This window comes from Cervus elaphus, chromosome 23, assembly GCF_910594005.1.
Source record: "Cervus elaphus chromosome 23, mCerEla1.1, whole genome shotgun sequence".
In the NCBI taxonomy this organism is placed as follows: domain Eukaryota; kingdom Metazoa; phylum Chordata; class Mammalia; order Artiodactyla; family Cervidae; genus Cervus; species Cervus elaphus.
The window spans coordinates 77767822-77785799 of NC_057837.1; the positions used below are offsets into that span (position 1 = coordinate 77767822).

The window sequence follows — 17978 nt, forward strand, 5'->3', positions numbered from 1 at the left end:
TGCTTCCCATTTCTTGGCTGAACGGGCCTAAACCAGGCTGGCAGCTCGCGCTTCTCTCCACCCCTGCTAAGTGAAGCAGATGCCGTCGTTCGGGGCGGTCACAGCTTCTCCACGTCTGAGGATCACAACTGCCTCCTGGGGGTCGTGGGTGCCTTTGGTCTGCGAGAACTTTCCCCGCCTGGTGCATTTACTCGGAGCTTCAGGGCCTCTTACTCTTACCCCTCAGTAATGGTAACAGAACTAACCACTTCAGTGTATTAGGGCCCTTGGATAACTTAATGAGTTTGTACAAGTTGTTTGAAGAACTGCTCAAACCTCACGAACGTGCCTTTAGGACTCAGGGGGACCACCTCTCAGCCCATTTCCCGAGTCACATTTGACATAGAACTGACGGAGCTGTGACAGTGAGTGGCCTCACGCAGTGTAGTCTGAAATCAAATGGGAGCCTCCCCTAAGGTGATTTTTTTTTTTTTTTTACTTCTGGAATAATTTCAGATTTGCAAAATGTTGAGGAAATAGCACAGAGAGTTCCCCTGCCTCCCTTAATGTTACGGTCGTTTCAAAGCTGGCCGCCGAGTAACCTGTGGGCGCTGCGGCCTCCCAGTGAGGTCTGTGGGACCCAGAAAGGAAGACAGCCTCTGGTCACATGGCCCCCGAGTGCCCAGCGAGGACAGTGGGGACCCGGGAGGTGGTACCACACCCGCCGTCACTGTCGTCTCAGATACAAAAAAAGGCAGCCAAACTTTGGTGAGGAGGTGGAATGCCAGTGTGAGAAACGATAAATTTGTAACCTTGAGCAGAAGTTAGAGCGCAGGGCCACAGCAGGGTGGCCTCCTGGTGTCTGAGGAGAGAGGACTCGAGCCTGGGGAGAATCCAAGAGGCGCCCTGCCGCAAGACCACCCTCTGCTGCCCCTGCGACTGTGGCAGAAGCCACTTCACAGAATGTCACGTTGGACAGGGCCCTGGGGATTGGGGCAGGGCTGAGGGTGGCTTCTTGCTTCAGGATGTTTGAGAAAACCACCACTGCCTTCCGTGTGTCTCAGATAGAGTGAAACACCAATAAAAAGTTATTTTTATTGAAATTTCAGAAAACAATGTACTGGCAAGGCAAATAAATACTGAATTAAACCGAAAAGCACAAAATATATACATGAAATGTAAATGAGCATGTTTAACTTAGACAGCTTTCCGATTCCACTGTGGATTCCACATCCAGAACCCAGGGTGCCTCTGTATTAACCCAGAAACATCCCAGGACACTCTGGGGTTTTCTTAAGACTTAAATAGGAAACTAATTTTCTTCCTTTAAACATGGTGTCCAGTGAACCTTTCCTCAGACCACCGCGTGGCCTCTGAAGCAGTTGTTTAATAAGCCCCACGTGGACTCGCTTCAGAATCCGACTTTGATTTGTGCTTCATCGTGCTCAGTCACTCAGTCGTCAGACTCTGTGCAACCCCATGGGTGGCAGCCCGCCAGGCTCCTCTGTCCATGGACTTCTCCAGGCAAGAACACTGGAATGGGTTGCCATCTCCTCCTCCTGGGGATCTTCCCGACCCAGGGGTGGAACCCGAGTCTCCTGCAGTGCAGGCAGATTCGTTACCGCTGAGCCCTCGGGGAAGCGCCTCTGTTCTGCCTGGTGAAGGTCACAGCACAGGGCACTCGGGCTTCTCGGCTGGGGCCCCGTCCTTGTTTCCTGGTGTGGAACCACAGTGAGAGCAAGGTCCGTGGTCGGCAGGCCGCCGCCCGGTTCCACGGGCATCGGGGCTGCGTGTCGGGTGAAGAGAACAGCGGAGACCCCGGCTGGGCCCTCCTGCGTGGCCCCCGACCCCCTCCCACGGCGACAGCCTGTGCTGTGGCCAGGCCCGACCCGCGTCGCCGCCTTGGCAGGGTCAGCTGCCCATTCGCCGCCTCGGTCCCGGGCTTGAGGGAACCAGATGGCGCCGAGCCGGCTGCCCTGCGGACTCCCAGCCTCGGCCTCCCCATAGCAGGACCGGCGGGCCCTAACCCGGCTCTGCAGCCTGGGGGTCAGGCCGCTGCTCAAAGCCAAAGGCGGACCAGAGTACGGCCCTCAAAGTGCGGTGCTTGCTCTGCCCCGGGGCTTCATAACTGGCCAGGACGGTCAGGAAGCAGCTCGGCCAGCTGACACTTCTGGGGAGCGCTCAGCCTGCCCCCCACTGCCGCACCCCCCCAAATACTCCCTGTGTTGGGGCCAGGTGCAGCCGGATTTGAGCCCGTCAGCTGAGGCTTTTTAAAAGATTGTGATTTCAACATCTGCCTCCTGGCCAAAGGCCGCTTCTCTCTGTTCCGAGCAGAGTCTGTCCATCTTCTCAAAAGCCAAGCGGCCTTTCTCCCCTGAAACATCAAGGCCGTCTGTCAGTGGACTGTCCCCCTGCCTCGCTCTCGTCTGCCCTGGGGAGCCACGGTGGCCTCAGTGCTTCTGGACGCCCGGGACCGGGGCCGCTGGAAGGCTGGGGGTCAGGGAGCCCGGGGCCCGGCTCACGTGGACCCCGTGACCCGCCCCTGTGTCCGCACGGTCTGCCGAACCTTAGTCCTGCCTTCCGTCTGGCTTTCATCCCCACGGACCATAAACGGGGCAGGTTAAGAGGTTAACAGAGCGCCTCCTGCCACCTCAACCTTAACAGGAAACCTGCCCCGGCCAGGCGCGGTGAAGCGGGTCACCGGTGGTGCCCGTGTGCGGGTTTCCGTCTCGGGGAGCTGACTGTGGCCTCCAGCGGTTGCAGCATGCTGGCTCAGTGGTTGTGGCAATCGGGCTTAGTTGGCCCGCAGCATGTGGGATCCTACCGGACCGGGAGTTGAACCTCTCCATGGACCCCGGCAACCCAGCCCCCGCCCGCACTGGGGAACACGGGTCTGGTTTGGGTCTTTGGGGAGCTGACCGTGGCCTCCCCAGCACAGCCTGTCCATGGACCCCGGCACCCCCAGCCCCCGCCCGCACTCGGGAGCACGGGATGCTGGACCTCACCAAAGGACAGCGTGGTTTCCCGGGCAGCCGCACGCACAGCCTCCACGTCAGACCGGCACAGGCTGGCGATCTGATCGATGCTTTCCACACCCTGTTGGAGGTTGGGGGGAAGTGGGCCATTTTAAGGAACAGGTGTCCGCTTTCATAAAACCCTGCACGACCAGCCCTAGCATGGTCTCTGCGACCTCAGCCCCTTCCTTCTCCAAAGGCTTACATGCTTTTCATGAGGCCTCAGTTCAGTTCAGTTGCTCAGTCGTGTCCGACTCTTTGCGACCCCATGAACCGCAGCACACCAGGCCTCCCTGTCCATCACTGACTCCCGGAATTTACCCAAACCCATGTCCATTGAGTTGGTGATGCCATCCAACCATGAGGCCTCAGGTTCACTGAAGTGCCATTGGCAAACGTCATCTTTTCCACCCTGACACCTTCTGAAAGGCCCATGTTGGAATAAGACCTGCTTTCTTCTGGACCTTTCTAGCTCCTCTGCCTCGCCCAACCCCATCCTCCAGGTCGGACCAGGAGAGGAGTGACCAGTGTCCTGGTCCAGGCACGGCTGACCACCCGCCGTCCCCCAGGCCCAGGCCCGGAGTGCATGCTAGCCCCCTCTAGTGGGCACCCGGACACTCCCTGGTTATTTGATCATAACCAGATGGACCTTGTAGAATTTCCTGTCGGTTTCTTCCAGAAAGAATTTAGTTTCTATTGGACCACTTTTCATCTAGCAAAATGATGATGAGTTTTTTAAAATAAGAGTTATAGACACAAACAGAAGTTAACCGAGCACCGCCTCGTATCTGCATTTTCACACAGGTGAGTGTCAAGGGGTGTGTGGTCTCAAGTCTCAAAAGCATTCAGGGCTTCCGTGGTGATTCACGGGATAAGAATCCACCTGTCAGAGCAGAGGACATGGGTTCAACTCCCAGTCCGGTAGGATCCCACATGCTGCGGGCCAACTAAGCCCGATTGCCACAACCACTGAGCCAGCATGCTGCGACCGCTGAAGCCCGTGCGCCTCGAGCCTTTGCCCCACGAGAAGAGAAGCCCCCACAGCGAGAAGCCACGCTCCGCAACAAAGAGGAGCCCGCGCTTGTCGCAACTAGAGAAAGCCCGGGCACAGCCACAGACCCAGGGCAACCGAAAATACGTATTTTTTAAAATTTCTATTTTCTGGCCCTGGGGTAACACTGAACACTTAAGTCTAGCCTAAGGAAGTAATCCAGAACTCCATATAAATTTTAAGAGCTTTATGCACAGAGAGGCATAACGTTGGGGGAATTTCCTGGTGGATCAGTGGTCAGGGCTCCACCCTTCCACTTCAGGGGGCCCTGGTTCGAACCCTGGTTGGGGAACTAAAATCCCGCGTGCCTCAAGGTGTGGCCAAAAAAAAAAAAAAGGATGAGTAACTTTTGCACTTCTGCATTTTACACCTTTTCTTTGCTTATTTTTGGCTGTGTTGGGCTTCATTGCTGCCCGGGCTTTTCTCCGGTGGCGATGAGCCGGGCTGCTCGCTGTAGTGGCTTGCGGAGTCTGGGCTCTGGCGCACGCGGGCTTCAGTAGACGTGGGACGTGGCCTCGGTGGTGGTGGCTCCAGGGCTCTCGAGCACAGCCTCAGTAGCTGGGGCGCACAGAGTCACTTGCTAGGAGGTATGTGGGGTCTTCCCGGACCAGGGATCAAGCCCCGTGTCCTCTGCATTAGCAGGTGGATTCTTTGCTCCTGATCCACCAGAGAAGCGCAACGCTGTTTTTCTACAATGAGCTTATCGTGCTTTTAGAAAAGCTTTAATTGAGGCTGTTAAATCATATAATCCAAGAGCACAAAAGTGAGCCTCTTGGGGCCACCTGCTTGTTCACACAGAGCCGGAGCAAATGAGCACGAAGCCACCGCCGAGGGGCCTCTGCCCACGGAGCGTCTGCTGGCAGGGCGGATGGCCGTCTCTCTGCAGCCAGCTCTTTGCAGTGCTTTTTCACTGGCAGTGATTTTTTTTTGGCCCCAGTGGAATCATTTCGAAATGCACTAACTTCAGCGTTAATCACAACCAGGCTTCTCTCCATCGCCAGCAAGGGCAGGTTAGACTCACCCGGAGATGTCTTAGCGCCACGCATGCAGCTTGCTGGAGTTTTGCATCATTTTCGGTCAGGGCGTTGGTGTAGAAGAGCAAGGCCTAGGAAATAAGGTGGCTGTGAACGGCGGGCTGGAGAGAGCCAAACCCACAGTACTACCCACCGCCTGTCTTCCAGCATGCTGGCAGTACACAGCATATGCACACATATATGGGTATGCCTGTGTGCACAGCATAGCTGTAGGAGTGGCAGGCTGTGGTGCTACATGCCCCGTGCGTACCAGCTCTAGTTTATCGAAAGCACTGGCCTCAGGACTTCCTGGGGGTCCAGTGGCTATGACTCCGCTCCCAATGCAGGGAGCCTGGGTTCCATACCCATCAGGGAACTGGATGCCACATGCCACAGCTAAGACCCAGTGCAGCCAAATAGATATTTTTTTGAAAACTCATCTAACGTTTACAAAATGCATTCTGAAACTACCATCTTAGGTAAAACGCTACATCAGAGATATCCGCTGTCCATGGGGGACAGCAGAAGAACTGAACACAGAGGGAGCTTTGGTGAGGCCGCTGGAAGGAAAAGCATCTCTTCAACACCCTTTCCGGTCACAGGTCTGACCCTGCCCCATTGGTCACATGACCATGGCCATGTCCATCCAGCTGGAAAATAAAGCTGGTGTTTCCTTTGCAATATTGCTTTAGGGGCTCACAGGAAGCAGGCGGGGGCGGGGGGCGGGGTGTGCGGGATGTGCCTGGCACTTGGGTGCGCCCGAGACTATGGTAAGGCCCCAGTATTGGCCTTCTCCGACCCCAGCAGGCTGGTCCCCTAAATCTAGAATAGTCACAGGGCCAGGAACCTGGCGCAGAAAGGCGCCAGGAACCTGGAACCAAAAAGGCGGAGGGGTCCCGTCTCGGTTTTTCAAGTGAACCAAACACAACGAACCAGCCAGCCACACGTGTTAGACGAAAGTAAATGAGGGTGACTGGCAGAATTCTGAAAAAGGAACATCCTACGTGCAGGTGCCGTCTCAGCGGCCGAACAGACGACGTGGCTGTAGAAACACTGAGCTGAGTGAGTCGGTGCACGTGGGGCATGCGGTCACGACAGCCTGGCAACGGGGCCGGTGCCGCCGACGGCGAGGACGGCCACGCGCGAGGCTGTGGTCACGTTCCGAGGAGCATCTCGCAAACGCAGCCCCCCCTCACCCCCCCTTTGTATTTCTCCGAGATGAAGCCCGCCTGCCCCCAGCTCACACGCCCACAGAGGCCGCCGCCTGCCACACGCACCTTTTCCCGAAAGCTCTTGTTTCTGGCTGCACCGGCCAGGCGGGCGCTGGCCGCTCTGCACGCCCGGGGGGGTCCGTCCAGCTGGAGCAGCGCCCAGGCCCTCAGCGTCTGCGGCAGGGGCTGGAGCTGGCCCAGCCGCTTCCCCTGCAGCTTCCTGACTGTCCTGGCCCGGGGCCCACACTGCAGCTCCTCCAAGAGCGTTACTGGAAGAGACAGAAGAGACGCCCGGGTCCCCTCTGACTGTGGCCGAGCCGGGCAGCCGCAGGCTGATCATCAGCCATGGAGGAGCAAATCCCAGGACGCATCGCTCTGCTCACCGAGGCCCCGCCCAAACCGGTCCCACAGGGGCCTCCTGGAATCTCCAGGAAGGCGTTCTAGCTAGGGGTCAGATACACCCTGAAGACGAATCGATGCCAGCCCCACTTCAGGGACTCGGGCCAGCCCAGTGCACACTCCTGTCCACTTCCGACCTCGGCCCTGTGCTTCCTACAGCCTCCTGCCCTTGGCGCTCATTTCTACGTGGGCTGAACAGGGAATCTAATTAAATCCGGTTCTCAAAAGAACAGCCGGAGGGGAAAGGGATTCTGAAAAACAGGCTTCTCACAACCGAGACAGAGGGCTCCACGGTGGGCCGGCCCCTGTCGTTACCGTGTTGCCTGCGGTGCCCGCCGTCCCAGCCCCTACCTTCCTTGGTGAGCTGGGCGAAGTGCTTCTCCAGGTCAGAGACACTCTGCCTCCGCAGGTAGCTGTGAAACTGGAACCAGGTGACGGTCTGTTCCTCGGGGAGCCCGGCTCCAGGCAGCAGCCCACTGCAGCTGACCACCTGCTCCAGGAGCCTGCGACAGGCTGGCGACACACAGGGCGAGTGGGGAAGACGCCCCGGGGCCCCGGCCGGGTCAGTCTGGAGGCTCCGTGACGGCCCGTGGATGGGATCCCTGGTGCACCCCCCCATTCCCACGAGGGACACACCCTAGCTGAGGCCCCCGAGCCTGAGCTGTGGGTCCCGCAGGGCATCCATGCACCCTGGGCCCCACCAGCCCCTCGGTCTGAGTCCCAGAGGCAGGCAGGTGGTCAGAACCACACAGGGTCCAGAGCCACTGCCTGGCATGTGCCTGCCACCCTTCCGTGGACAACACAGAAGGATGCTCCAGCTCTGCGTCCCGGAGAAGAGTCCAGCCAAGACGCACGATGCCGCTGTCGGGCAGACAGGGTCCTGCCTACTGTCCCCAGGGGCCCTTCTCTAAGGTTCTGGTGGAAGCTATGCAATCAGCCGGTCCCCAGAAGCTGCACCAGCCCACAGATGCAGGCCGCTCCTGGGGTTCACGGACTCCGCCCTCCTCTCCCTGGGAAGAGGAGATGCTCTATGGTCAGGTGAGCAACACCTCCCTTCGATGCCACGCGGGCAACTGCAGCGGGGGCGGGCAGGGCAGGGGCAGAAGGGAGGCCTGCGGTGGTGATGCTCCAGGCCCTGGGGGCTCCACACAGCGTTTCCCGGGGGGCGTGGGGAGGGGCGGGGGAGGGGAGGGGCTACCTATCTCTAGCTGTCCCGGGTATTTCCCCCTGACTCTGTGCAGGAACGTCTTCTTGAGCTGGTCCAGCAGCGTCGTCCCCGGGCAGGATAGGGTGGTGCCAGGCCCCATGCAGCCTCTCCAGAGCTTCAGGCAGCCCTTCCTCCGCGTGGCCTGGGGGAGGACTGAAAGGCCAGGCTCAGAAAGCCGCCTGGCATGCGGGAAGGGCAAGCAACCAGGAGGCCCGGGGGGTTCCTGCCCCTGGGACCCGAGGGCTCGGGGAGGGGGACACGGCCTGGCCTAAGGCAGGTGCCTTCCCCACGGGCGTCACCTGCAGAGACGAGCAGCTTCGGCCCTGAGCCTCATCTGGTCACCGCCCGCCGGCCCCACGTCACCCCCTGGGCTGCTGCTCCCAGTCTCCCCTGATGGACGGGGGTGGGGTCCCAGCCCCTGTTGGGCAGCACGCTGTGTGTGCCTTGAATGTGTCCTGGGGATTCCTTTATTGACACCTACCCGGGGGCCTCCCCATTATACAGATGGGGAAGCTGAGGCTCAGAGCGGTGACTCATTTGTCCAGGGTCACCCGGTTGACCGAGGCTAGCTGGCCTCCCTTCCCGCCCCCATGGTGTGTGTCTGGTCCCAGCCTAGCCACTCCCCCACTCGCGTCCCCTGGGTGCCATTCAACGTCTCCTGCCGGGAGGGAGAGGAGCTCCGCCCACCACGAGCTTTCATCCTCATCACTTCCTGCCATTCACACGGCCGGACGGCAGGTACTTACTCTCCTCAATGGACATCGCTTTGCTGACCTTCTCAAAGTCAAGCACAGACAGCGTCTCCAGAACCTGCTTCTGCTGCGCAGCTTCTTCCAGAAGGCACTCCTGGACCATCCTCGACAGATTAGGGGAGCCCAGTTTCTGGGAAGCAGCCCACAGTGCTCCAGGTTAGCCCAGAACGTGCCCTCTGAGGTCAGCTACCATGCCCGTGGCCCCCACCCGCCCCCTCCCCGTCCCTCCTGTCCCCACGGCTGTGCCCTGGCATCTGGGGATTCCTCCTTGCCAGAGCAGCTGGGAGGACAGGATGCAGGCTGGAGCTGTCAGGAGCCTGCCAGAGCGCGAAGCCAATCAGCACAGGCAAGCAGAGCCGAGAGAGGGTGAGACCCCATCATGATGTTGTTTGCAGCCCTGGATCCAGCCGGACCTGAAGCCCACCTCTGGGCCTTTCAGGTCTGTGAACCAAAACATTTCCTTCTGAACCAGTTTGGACTGGAGCTCCAGCATCTGCCACCTACCGAGTCACGACCACCGCCTTTGGTTTACGGCCTGGGCTGCCTGAGGACCACACGACTATTTCCCGCCCCCCCCACCTTGAAACTTCCAGCCCACCCTCCCCAGGTCGTCACCCACCTGCAGCAGCGCTTTGCAGACCTGGAGGTGAACTGTGAGCAGTACGTCCAGCTCTGGGGCGCCAGCCGTGAGCTCCCGGGACGACGCTCTCAGCGATGGTGGTGGAGGTGGGCTCCTGTCCTTTCTGAGTGGAAGTGAGAACTGGGTGACTGGTCTGTCAGCATTCAGCTGCCTCCAAGGACAGGGGAAACCCTCCCTCCCGGGAGAGCTCTGACCAGGGGGGCCGGCTCCGGATCCCAGGGAGATGGAGCTAAACTGGGGAGAGAACTAAGAAACGGAGACGCGGCAAATGGGAGCAACAACTCACACAACGCGGGGGCTGGGAAGGCTGCCCCCTACCCCCCGCCCACCTTCCAGGGCGTGCACTTGGAGCAGAAGCCTGAGGGTCAAACGAATCCCTAGCTCAGGGACTCTGGATAAGTCTGCCTCCCGGAGCCTCAGTTTACTCATCCGGAAAGCGGGGGCAGGAACCCCAAGCTTGGGCCACAGGGGGGTTGAGTCAGACACCAGCGCACCCGGCACCGTGTCAGCCCCAGCAGGGGCCGAGCCCAAGCCCTGAGGGGGTGGACGTGACACGGGGATGCTGGGTGGAGATGCCACCCACTCTCCGTGGGGTCCTGAGAGGCGGGGAGAAATGTAATGCATTCGTGCACTTCCGTGCTGCTGAGCGGTGGGTGCCCGGCGTGCTCATGGGGGCGGGGCTGCTGCTTCCAGATTGCAACACAGAGGCCTCAGGTTCTGCTGCGTGTGCTGGTGTCATTTTTTAGGATTTAAAAAGAAAGCCCACTGCTCAGGGCACAAGCTCAGGCCAGCTGAGGTATCCTTGTTTGCTCTGTTGGTCACATGCCGGGCACATGGGCCGGGACGATAATAAAGGAAATAGACGCAGAGTGGGCGCCGGGAGTCACCGACGGGGCGGGTTCCGGCAGGCTGCTGGGCCCGAGGCTGGACTCTGGGTCAGCGCTGGGAGGGGCGCACTCACCGCAGGCCCCGGGCTCCCCCAAACAGGGCCAGCTCGTGGGGGGCGATGTGGGCGTTGAGGAAGGAGAAGCTCTCCAGGATGCACTCCATCAGGCTCTCGGCGGACGCATGCTCCCGGCGAGCTCGGCGGGGCTGCGGGCGGGCAGACAGACAGACCGACGGCCAGACTTCAGCGGTGCCCGGGCTGGGGGGCATGTCCCCAGGGCCCTCCCCAAGGGGCCCTGCCACCCGGGGTGTGGGGCCTGACGCAGACCGTTCAAGTTTCCAAGAAAACCCAGAAACCTCGACGTTGTGGGGAGCTGCCCAGTTTTTAAATACCGACAACTAATTGCAAATTATTTTTTAAAGACGGTGTGGCTTGGGCCAGACAACCGAGGCCAAAGGCCACCAGGTGAGCCTCTGGATTCTAGGTGTCTCCTCTCCCAGGGAAGCGTGGAAGGGGAGGAGTCTGGAGGCAGCCCCTGCCTGGGGGACCGGGAGGGAGGGTCGAGTCATCGAAGCCTCCCGGGGGCCGGTCCCCTGTGGTTGAGTCTACAGAGTGCACAGGGCTGACTCGGACCCCACCCCACGAGTCAGAACTGGGCTCCTGAAGGTTGATCCCGAGGAGAAAATCTTGAGCAACAAGACAAGAATAAGGCTACCTGCAGATGTTTCCTTGCTCGATGGGGAAAAAAATGTTTTCATTTGTATATATGCACGGGCGCACACGCACACACACACATGGCCCCCATTATTCACAGTAATTATGGTGCATAAAGTCACCGTGACCCCTGGGATTTGAAACTGAACCAGTCTTTGCTCCCATGGGAAATGCAGAGGCCATGAGCGTCGGGTCAATGTTTTTTATCCGCCCATCAATACAGAGCCTTGTTTTACGCGTCTGTTTGTGTGTGTGTGTGTATGTGCTCAGTGGTGTTTGATTCTTTGTAACCCCAAGGGCTCTAGCCTGCCAGATTGCTCTGACCATGGAATTTTCCAGGCAAGAATACTGGAGTGGGCTGCCATTTCCTTCTCCAGGGAATCTTCCTGACCCAGGGATGGAACCTGCATCTCTTGTGTCTCCTGTACTGGCAGGCAGATTCTTTCCCACTGTGCCACCTGGGACGCCTGTGTCTGCTTAAAGGCATCTCGTTTAATGTAGACATATCACTGACTCATCAACACTGAACTCAAGGTCAAGGCTGAACAAGGCTTATCCAACACACAGAGTTCCTCCACAAGATGCATCAGGAACACTGGCCAGCATCTCAGCCCAGCCCTCGGGGGCTGTTTCCAACAGCAAAGTCACCAAAAATAAGTGTTGGGTTGGCCAAAAGTTCATTTAAGTTTTTCCCCAACATCCCAGGCTCCCTGTCCCACTGCCAGTCACGGCACCATCAGCAAGCAGGGCGCGCCCCCGCAAAGAGCACACTTACCTTCAGCCGGTCCCTGAAGGTGAGGACCTGGTACTCCAGCTCCCGGAGCTGCGGCGGCGCAGGGTCCATGGACCTCAGCAAGTCCAGGACCTCCTGCAGAGGCCTCTCGAGGGGCAGCCCCGGCCCACCCGCCGTGTCCTCAGGGTCTCCTTCGTCGGGGCCCTCCTGGCTCCCCGGGAGCACGTGGTTGTGGAAGGGGGAGCCCCGTGACAGGTCGGGGGTTCCCACCCCCAAGTCTCTCCAGCCCGGCTGCTCCACAAACGAGCCCTCCGCCAAGTGCAGCATGTCCGGCAGGAGGCCCAGGGGCGGGGGGTCCTCTTGGGCCTCCTCTTCGATGGAGGTGTTGGGGCCCATGGCTGAGGGCAGGACGCCCACGTCCGAGGTGGATGCCGACGTGCTGGTCTCCATGTCTCGGGGGTCCTCGGAGCTGAAGGAGTCCATCTCGGGCAGCTCCTGACTGCGGCTCCTCAGGCCAGGGCCCTGAAGGTCGCCGTCGGACAGGCAGCTGAGGACGGAGGGGGCCCTTGGCCTGTCCAGCAGCAAGGCCTGCTGTGCCCGCGGCTGCAGGACAGACTGGAGACAGACAGACAGACAGGCCGGCCTCAGCAGCTGCCCTGGGGATCAGAGTGAGACCCCCTAGGGCGTCCCCCCAGATGTCTGCTCTGTGGACCCACAGCCTCGGGAAGACGGGGGTCCGCCAAGGTGCCTGGCACCCGGAAGCGCCAGTGAGAGCCTAGCACCTCTCGTACCCCACTCACTCACTCCTTTCCGGCCCCAGGCCCCAATCAGCCGCAGTGAACCCTCACCACGCCTCCCTGAGGGTGGCGCTCTTCTGCCCTCAGAGAAGCGAGGTGCACGCAAGGAAGGATGTGTGAGCATTTTAATCCAGGCCAGCTGACACGGACTCTGACCCCCGCTGCTGCACCCTTTCCCTCATCAACCAGACCAACGGTTGACATTCCTACAGCACCACCTGCTATTGTCAGGCGTTCTAGTAAGCACTCCTCATTGACAAAGTCATTTATTTAACCCTCACAAAGCCCCATCGGGGCAGCGCTGTTAGTTTCATTTCTCCGATACAGAAATGGAAGTCCAGAGAGGTTGAGTGACTTGCTCAAGGTCACACAGCAGATGAAAGGCACAGATAGAATCTGGAGCCCAGGCCATCTGGCTTCAGAGTCCTTGCTCTTGACTGTAGATGACTTTGTAACCAAAGTACGCTGGGACCATCCCCGCCAGACAACCAAGTTTCCTCTGAATGCACAAGCTGCCTGGCTCATCTAAAGCTGCCTTCCCCACCTAAGGTCCAGAGGAGGGCGGCAGGGTGGTCCTGCTCCGCATCAGCCTCCCTCTGGGCTTGACAGAAAGTCCTTGTTTTTGTCCCGCATCCCTGGACCCTCCCTGGAGCATCTACACACAGAGGGTGATCCGTATACCAGGTTCTTTACTGCCCACTTGTTGGTAACAGCAAAAACTGAACCTCAGTATCTTGTTAAGTAAAGTGTGGATTTTAGCCAAATGCGGGATGCTGCACAGTGCCGACACGTCAGAGAAGGTCTCCAGGGCGTCACCAGGGCAAGGGCTGCCGAGGGACACAGGCTGGAGAGGATACGTCTGCTCCCAGATGGCCCGGAGCCTCTCTGGAGGACCATGGAGGAAGGTGAGAAGAGTGGGGCGCTAAGGAGGGGACCCAGGCCCCTGGAGGTCACAGGAAAGAGGTGTCTCACTGCACACGAAGTCCAGCTATTATTACCTACTGGAAACACGTTCCAAAGTGCAAAACAAACCGAGGCCAAGGCCATGGCCGGGGTGGTAGAACCATCTGGAGAACCCCACCCCAGTCAAGCCCAGAACCGAGTCCAGAGGCCACAGAACAGAGGGCAGGCAGTGAAAAAGAAAAGGTACCCCAAAACACCCCCAAACAAGGGAGGCTGAGCCCAAAGCTTGCTGCCCCTGGAGGTACATGTGCTGACCATGTGCTGACCCCTGGGGAGTCACCCCCCTCCCCCAGCCCGACCACCACATCCCCGCCCAGTGAGGCTCACTCACCAGGTAGTATCTCTCCCGGAAGCTGGGGGTGTTTGGGGGTGTCCAGTTGTACAAGGAGCCTTTCCTGCTGCCTATGGAGAACTTGCCCGGGGGGCTGGGCGACACCAGGAAGCTCTCGGTATCAAATGGGCTGGAGGGGAGCAGAGGCCAGGCTGTCATCGATGGCCAGAGGCCATCGGACCACAGACAGGACCAGGGGACTAGAGACAGAGGCTTGGGGGGGACAGGCACAGTGGAGGGACCCCAGGTCCCCGTTCTGAAGCCTCCTGGAAACGTCTCAGATATCCAAGGCCCCGAGGGTCCTTAGCCAGATGGGGAGGGGCACCGATTGGCCCCTCTGATTGGAGGCCCTTCGAGAAGCTCAGCAGAGCAGTGGCGGACACTCAGAGCTGCCGTTCTTCTGGGTAAACCACGTCACTGCCCCCCACAGGCTCCCCCGGGGTCAGGGGGCTCCCGTCACAGTCCCGGAGGGGCTGCAGACCCACAGGGGAAGCACTGGATGCGATGCTCCAGCCAGGCCCTTGCCTGTCCTTGGAGCAGCCAGGGCTGGGTCGGCCCTCCCTGCCTCGTGGACACCTGCACGCTGTCTGCAGCGTCTGCACGCTGGCCCAGCTCACAGCGTCTGGAGCCCAGCCCAGACACAAGGGCCTGCAGCCCAGGGGCCCTGCCTGGACGCCCCCCTGCCTGCCCAGGGCAGCTGCGGGCCAGTGGGACACCCAGGTCCTTGGACCTTCCCAACCTGGGGCTGCAGGGCCACCCCCTGACCTGACCGCTTGAGCGGTGTGCTCACCCCCACTAGACAAATGAAGGAAGGAAGCGGGGGTGTCACCCATCCCCATCCACCCAGTTCACCCCCAGGGAGAAAGGACAGACTGGCCCCAAGTGGTCAGAACAGGCACCAGAGTAGGGGAAGTGTGTGTCTGCCCTGTTGCTCCCGCAGCACCTGCCCTGGGGAATCAGGAGAAGGGAGTTTCCTCAAAACACAAGGTTTCATTTGGGGGAAATAAAAGATCTCTGCTACCAAAAACCAAAACCTGTGGAAACCACCAGGATGGGCTGCTCAGTGGAAAGCACCACCCTAGGCAGGGGTGGTTCCCACGAGCCCAGGGGACCGCAGGGTGGCCGCTCAGCCCTGGGCCTGGTGGGCGCCGGGGTCAGCAGGTAAGGAGATGGTGGGTGTAGGAAGGCGGAGGTGGGTTTCTCCCGGGAACCCAGCCCAGGGGGCTGCCATAAAGGGTCCTGGCCGCCCCAGTCTTTAACAGCCACTAATTCAAAAGTGAGGGGAAAAAAAGAGAATTTAAACTCGTGGGGGGCGGGGGGCAGGCCACAGCATGGACAGGGCTGCAGAAAGTGGTCTGGGCCCCTGCCTGTCTTGGGGGGCAGCCAAGGGCCGGGCTGCCCAGGGTGGATGCTGGGGTGAGGTCAGGCCACCAGGGGGAGCTGGAGAGGCCTCTCCGCGGTCCTCTGCGGGGGGCTGGGGGGCAGTGTTTGGGGCTGACCCCCTGCCCCCACCCCACTCCGCCCAGCCCCCCAGGAGGGGCAGCAGGGAAGCCGCCGCCCGCACTCACTTCCACAGCACCTCCAGCTGCAGCTTGATGGTGCCCAGCTCTGTGATGTCGACCACGATGACCTGCGGCCGGGTGGTGAAGAAGTCGGTGATGTCGCAGGTCACCGCGCCCACCGCCAGCGAGCTCAGGCCGCGCAGCTCCGTCACCTGGGGGAGGGCGGAGTGGTGGGTGAGGGCGCCCGCCCCCCCCGCCGGCCCCTGCCCCGGGCCCCACCCACCTTGATCTCGAAGTTCTCGTGCAGGGTAGGAATGAAGGCCTTCTCCTCCTCGTCCCAGGTCTGGCTGTCGTCCGACTCGATGCGGCCCCGCAGCTTCCAGCGCTGGCGGCCCAGACGCAGGAGTACCTGTGCGCCAGGCCCGAGGCAGGAGCCGTCAGCCCCGCCCCTTGCCACCGCCTCCCGGGGGCCCTCCCTGCCAATTGGGGCGGGGAGGGGGGTGACAGGAACCCAGCGGAGACCCTGGTTCCCAGAGAGCCCCACCCCCGAAGGCCTGGCGGGGAGCCCTGAGGGCCGATCCCAGAGGGTGGGCATACCTCGTACTGGTCTCCAGGACAAAGACGTGCGTAGCCCACCAAGCCTGCAACACAGAGACGGGCTCATCTCTCCGCTGTTCACTGTCCCTACCCCATGGGTCACAGGCCCTCAAGGGGGGAGCCCCCCGCTACAAGTGGGGGTCATCAGCTTCAGGGGGGCGGGCAGTGAGCTAAGCCATCACGATGACAAGGGGCAGACCTGGGCCCTCACTTTCAACTCAGAGAGCGGATAGGACTTGCCCGAAGTCACAAGTCACAGGAGTGGAAACCCTGGGATTCTGACCATCACCCCCCATCCTCAGCACAGGGTCCCGGAGAAGGTCGGAGGCTCCACCCAGCTGACTCCCCGCCCCAAGCCCTGTCCTGTTACCTTTCATCCTGACGTGGAACTCGCCCAGGTGAACCTCCAGGGCCCCCTCGATGAGCCACATGTCCTGCCAGAGAAGGTGGCTCACTGCCGGCCCCGGGATGGACCACGGGGGATGCACGGACCCTGCCAGAGACCACCACCAACACCCATCCCCGGGGGCAGAGAGAGAGGCTGCCTCAGGGCCCAGGGGGCCCCCAGACCGGCGCTCCGCCACCCACCTCGGTGCACTCCTGCAGGCTGCGGCCCAGCTCCTGCAGGCTCTCTCGGGAGGCGCGGCTGGGCGGGCACCGGGCGAAGGCCCGCTGCATGTTGGAGGCGCCGTCGCGCAGGCGGCACTGGATGCAGTAGCCCTCGTAGAGCTCGTCCACCTGCGGGGCGCACACATCCGGGAACTGTCTCCCCGACTCCATCACCTCGGGAGGCCACACCCCCAGGTCGTGCTGGCCCCGCCCCCGGCGAACGTGCGCCCTGGAGGCAGTGACCACGTGGGTCCCATCCACTCTGCATCGCCAGCACCCGGCAGCGCCTGGCGCACAGCTCAGGTACGATAAAACTAGTGAGCCGGATGCGTGGATGCGGTTTTCTCTGGTCAAACAGGGAAGGTGGGTGTGTGATGTTCCATCCACCCGCGAGGCTCCCGGGGAGCAGAGCGAGTTCATGGAGGGGTCTGCCCATATAAAGCTTGAGGGCCTAGCTGGGTGACCTTGAGCCCGTTCGTGTCCCTCTCTGGGCCTCTACAGCCCCATCGGTACAATCGGGTGGTTGGACTCAACACTCCCAGGCCTCTAACCCCACCCCCCTGATCCCCACCTCTGGGCTCAGTCCTGGTGGTCCCTGCACCGCCTTGGCTTTCTGCAGCCACCTGGTGCCCAGAGAGCCTTCCTCCACTGACCCCGCAGAGGTCCCCCTCAAGCCGAGAGGCGCCCCGAAACCAGGCTGACCTTGCTGATGTGAAACTCCATCTTCCGAATGTGCCTCTCCACTGAGCGTGTTTGCTTCTCCCAGAAGAAGAGAAGATGCTGTAAAAGGAGCCTGGGCCTCACCCAACCCCAAGCCCCTGCCACCCTCCTGCAGGTCCTGACACAGAGCTGGGCTTGAAGTCAGGCCAGCCCCTCACCCTCCCTGAGGAAGGCTCATCGCCGCGCCTCAGTTTCCCCATCTGTCCAGTGGGAAGGAAACCCAAGTATTCCTCCCATAGGATGGCCAGGAGGACGGAAGGCCCGCGGAGACGTTATTCCCATCCAGCCAGGCCCAGCCGCGGCCCGCCTTGCTTACCCCATGCGGACAGAAGTTTCCCTCACCTTGTCCAGGTCGTAATAGAAAGCCTGTGGGTGGGGGGAGAGGTGTCAGGGCTCCGGCGTTCCTCTGAGACCCGTGAGCCTCCATCCCAGGGGTGCCCAAGCTCAGAGGACAAAAAGCCAGTAGCCAGTCAGTCCTCTGAGGCCTGCAGTCAGCAAGCTGCGGTCCAGGCCAGGCAGGAAGAAGGAGCGAACGCATGGGCTTTGGGGGAGGTGGCTGAAGGCCTGACTCCGTCTGCCAGCCGTGTGTCACAGACAAGCTTCTCTACTCTCTGAGCCTCCATCTCCTTTTGAAAGAAGAGACGCCATCGCACCTACCCCACAGCGCTGCTATGAAAAGGAAAGTGCAAACTCAACGAGAGGGGAACCACTGCGATTTGATTATTTAAGGGGCGACTTCAACCACGATCAGAGACTAGGGAGAGGCAGCCAGCAGCAGCCAGGAGTTCAGATGGAAGGAAACTGCAGATCCAGACTGGGCCATCCGCGCCAGGGGCCATGGTGCAGCCAGTGAAAAGAAT

General features: G+C 60.6%; 1 protein-coding gene across 5 annotated transcripts in view; it reads right to left on the bottom strand.

The window, feature by feature from the left end:
- Window positions 1-1044: 1044 nt before the first annotated feature.
- RIPOR3 (RIPOR family member 3) overlaps window positions 1045-17978 on the bottom strand; it is a 73916-nt gene continuing 56982 nt past the window's right edge. For all 5 annotated transcript variants that reach the window (XM_043882766.1, XM_043882769.1, XM_043882767.1 and 2 more), the window contains exons 5-22: window positions 17461-17484; window positions 17101-17154; window positions 16378-16527; window positions 16160-16223; window positions 15790-15833; window positions 15476-15601; window positions 15259-15404; window positions 13691-13820; window positions 11642-12214; window positions 10228-10358; window positions 9246-9369; window positions 8621-8756; window positions 7866-8027; window positions 7019-7180; window positions 6335-6537; window positions 5066-5149; window positions 2985-3075; window positions 1045-2353 (exon numbers count right to left, since the gene is read on the bottom strand). In XM_043882766.1, the coding sequence (XP_043738701.1) occupies window positions 2250-2353; window positions 2985-3075; window positions 5066-5149; window positions 6335-6537; window positions 7019-7180; window positions 7866-8027; window positions 8621-8756; window positions 9246-9369; window positions 10228-10358; window positions 11642-12214; window positions 13691-13820; window positions 15259-15404; window positions 15476-15601; window positions 15790-15833; window positions 16160-16223; window positions 16378-16527; window positions 17101-17154; window positions 17461-17484 (2508 nt within the window). In that variant the 3' untranslated portion in view covers window positions 1045-2249. The remainder of the gene's footprint in view (window positions 2354-2984; window positions 3076-5065; window positions 5150-6334; window positions 6538-7018; window positions 7181-7865; window positions 8028-8620; window positions 8757-9245; window positions 9370-10227; window positions 10359-11641; window positions 12215-13690; window positions 13821-15258; window positions 15405-15475; window positions 15602-15789; window positions 15834-16159; window positions 16224-16377; window positions 16528-17100; window positions 17155-17460; window positions 17485-17978) is intronic.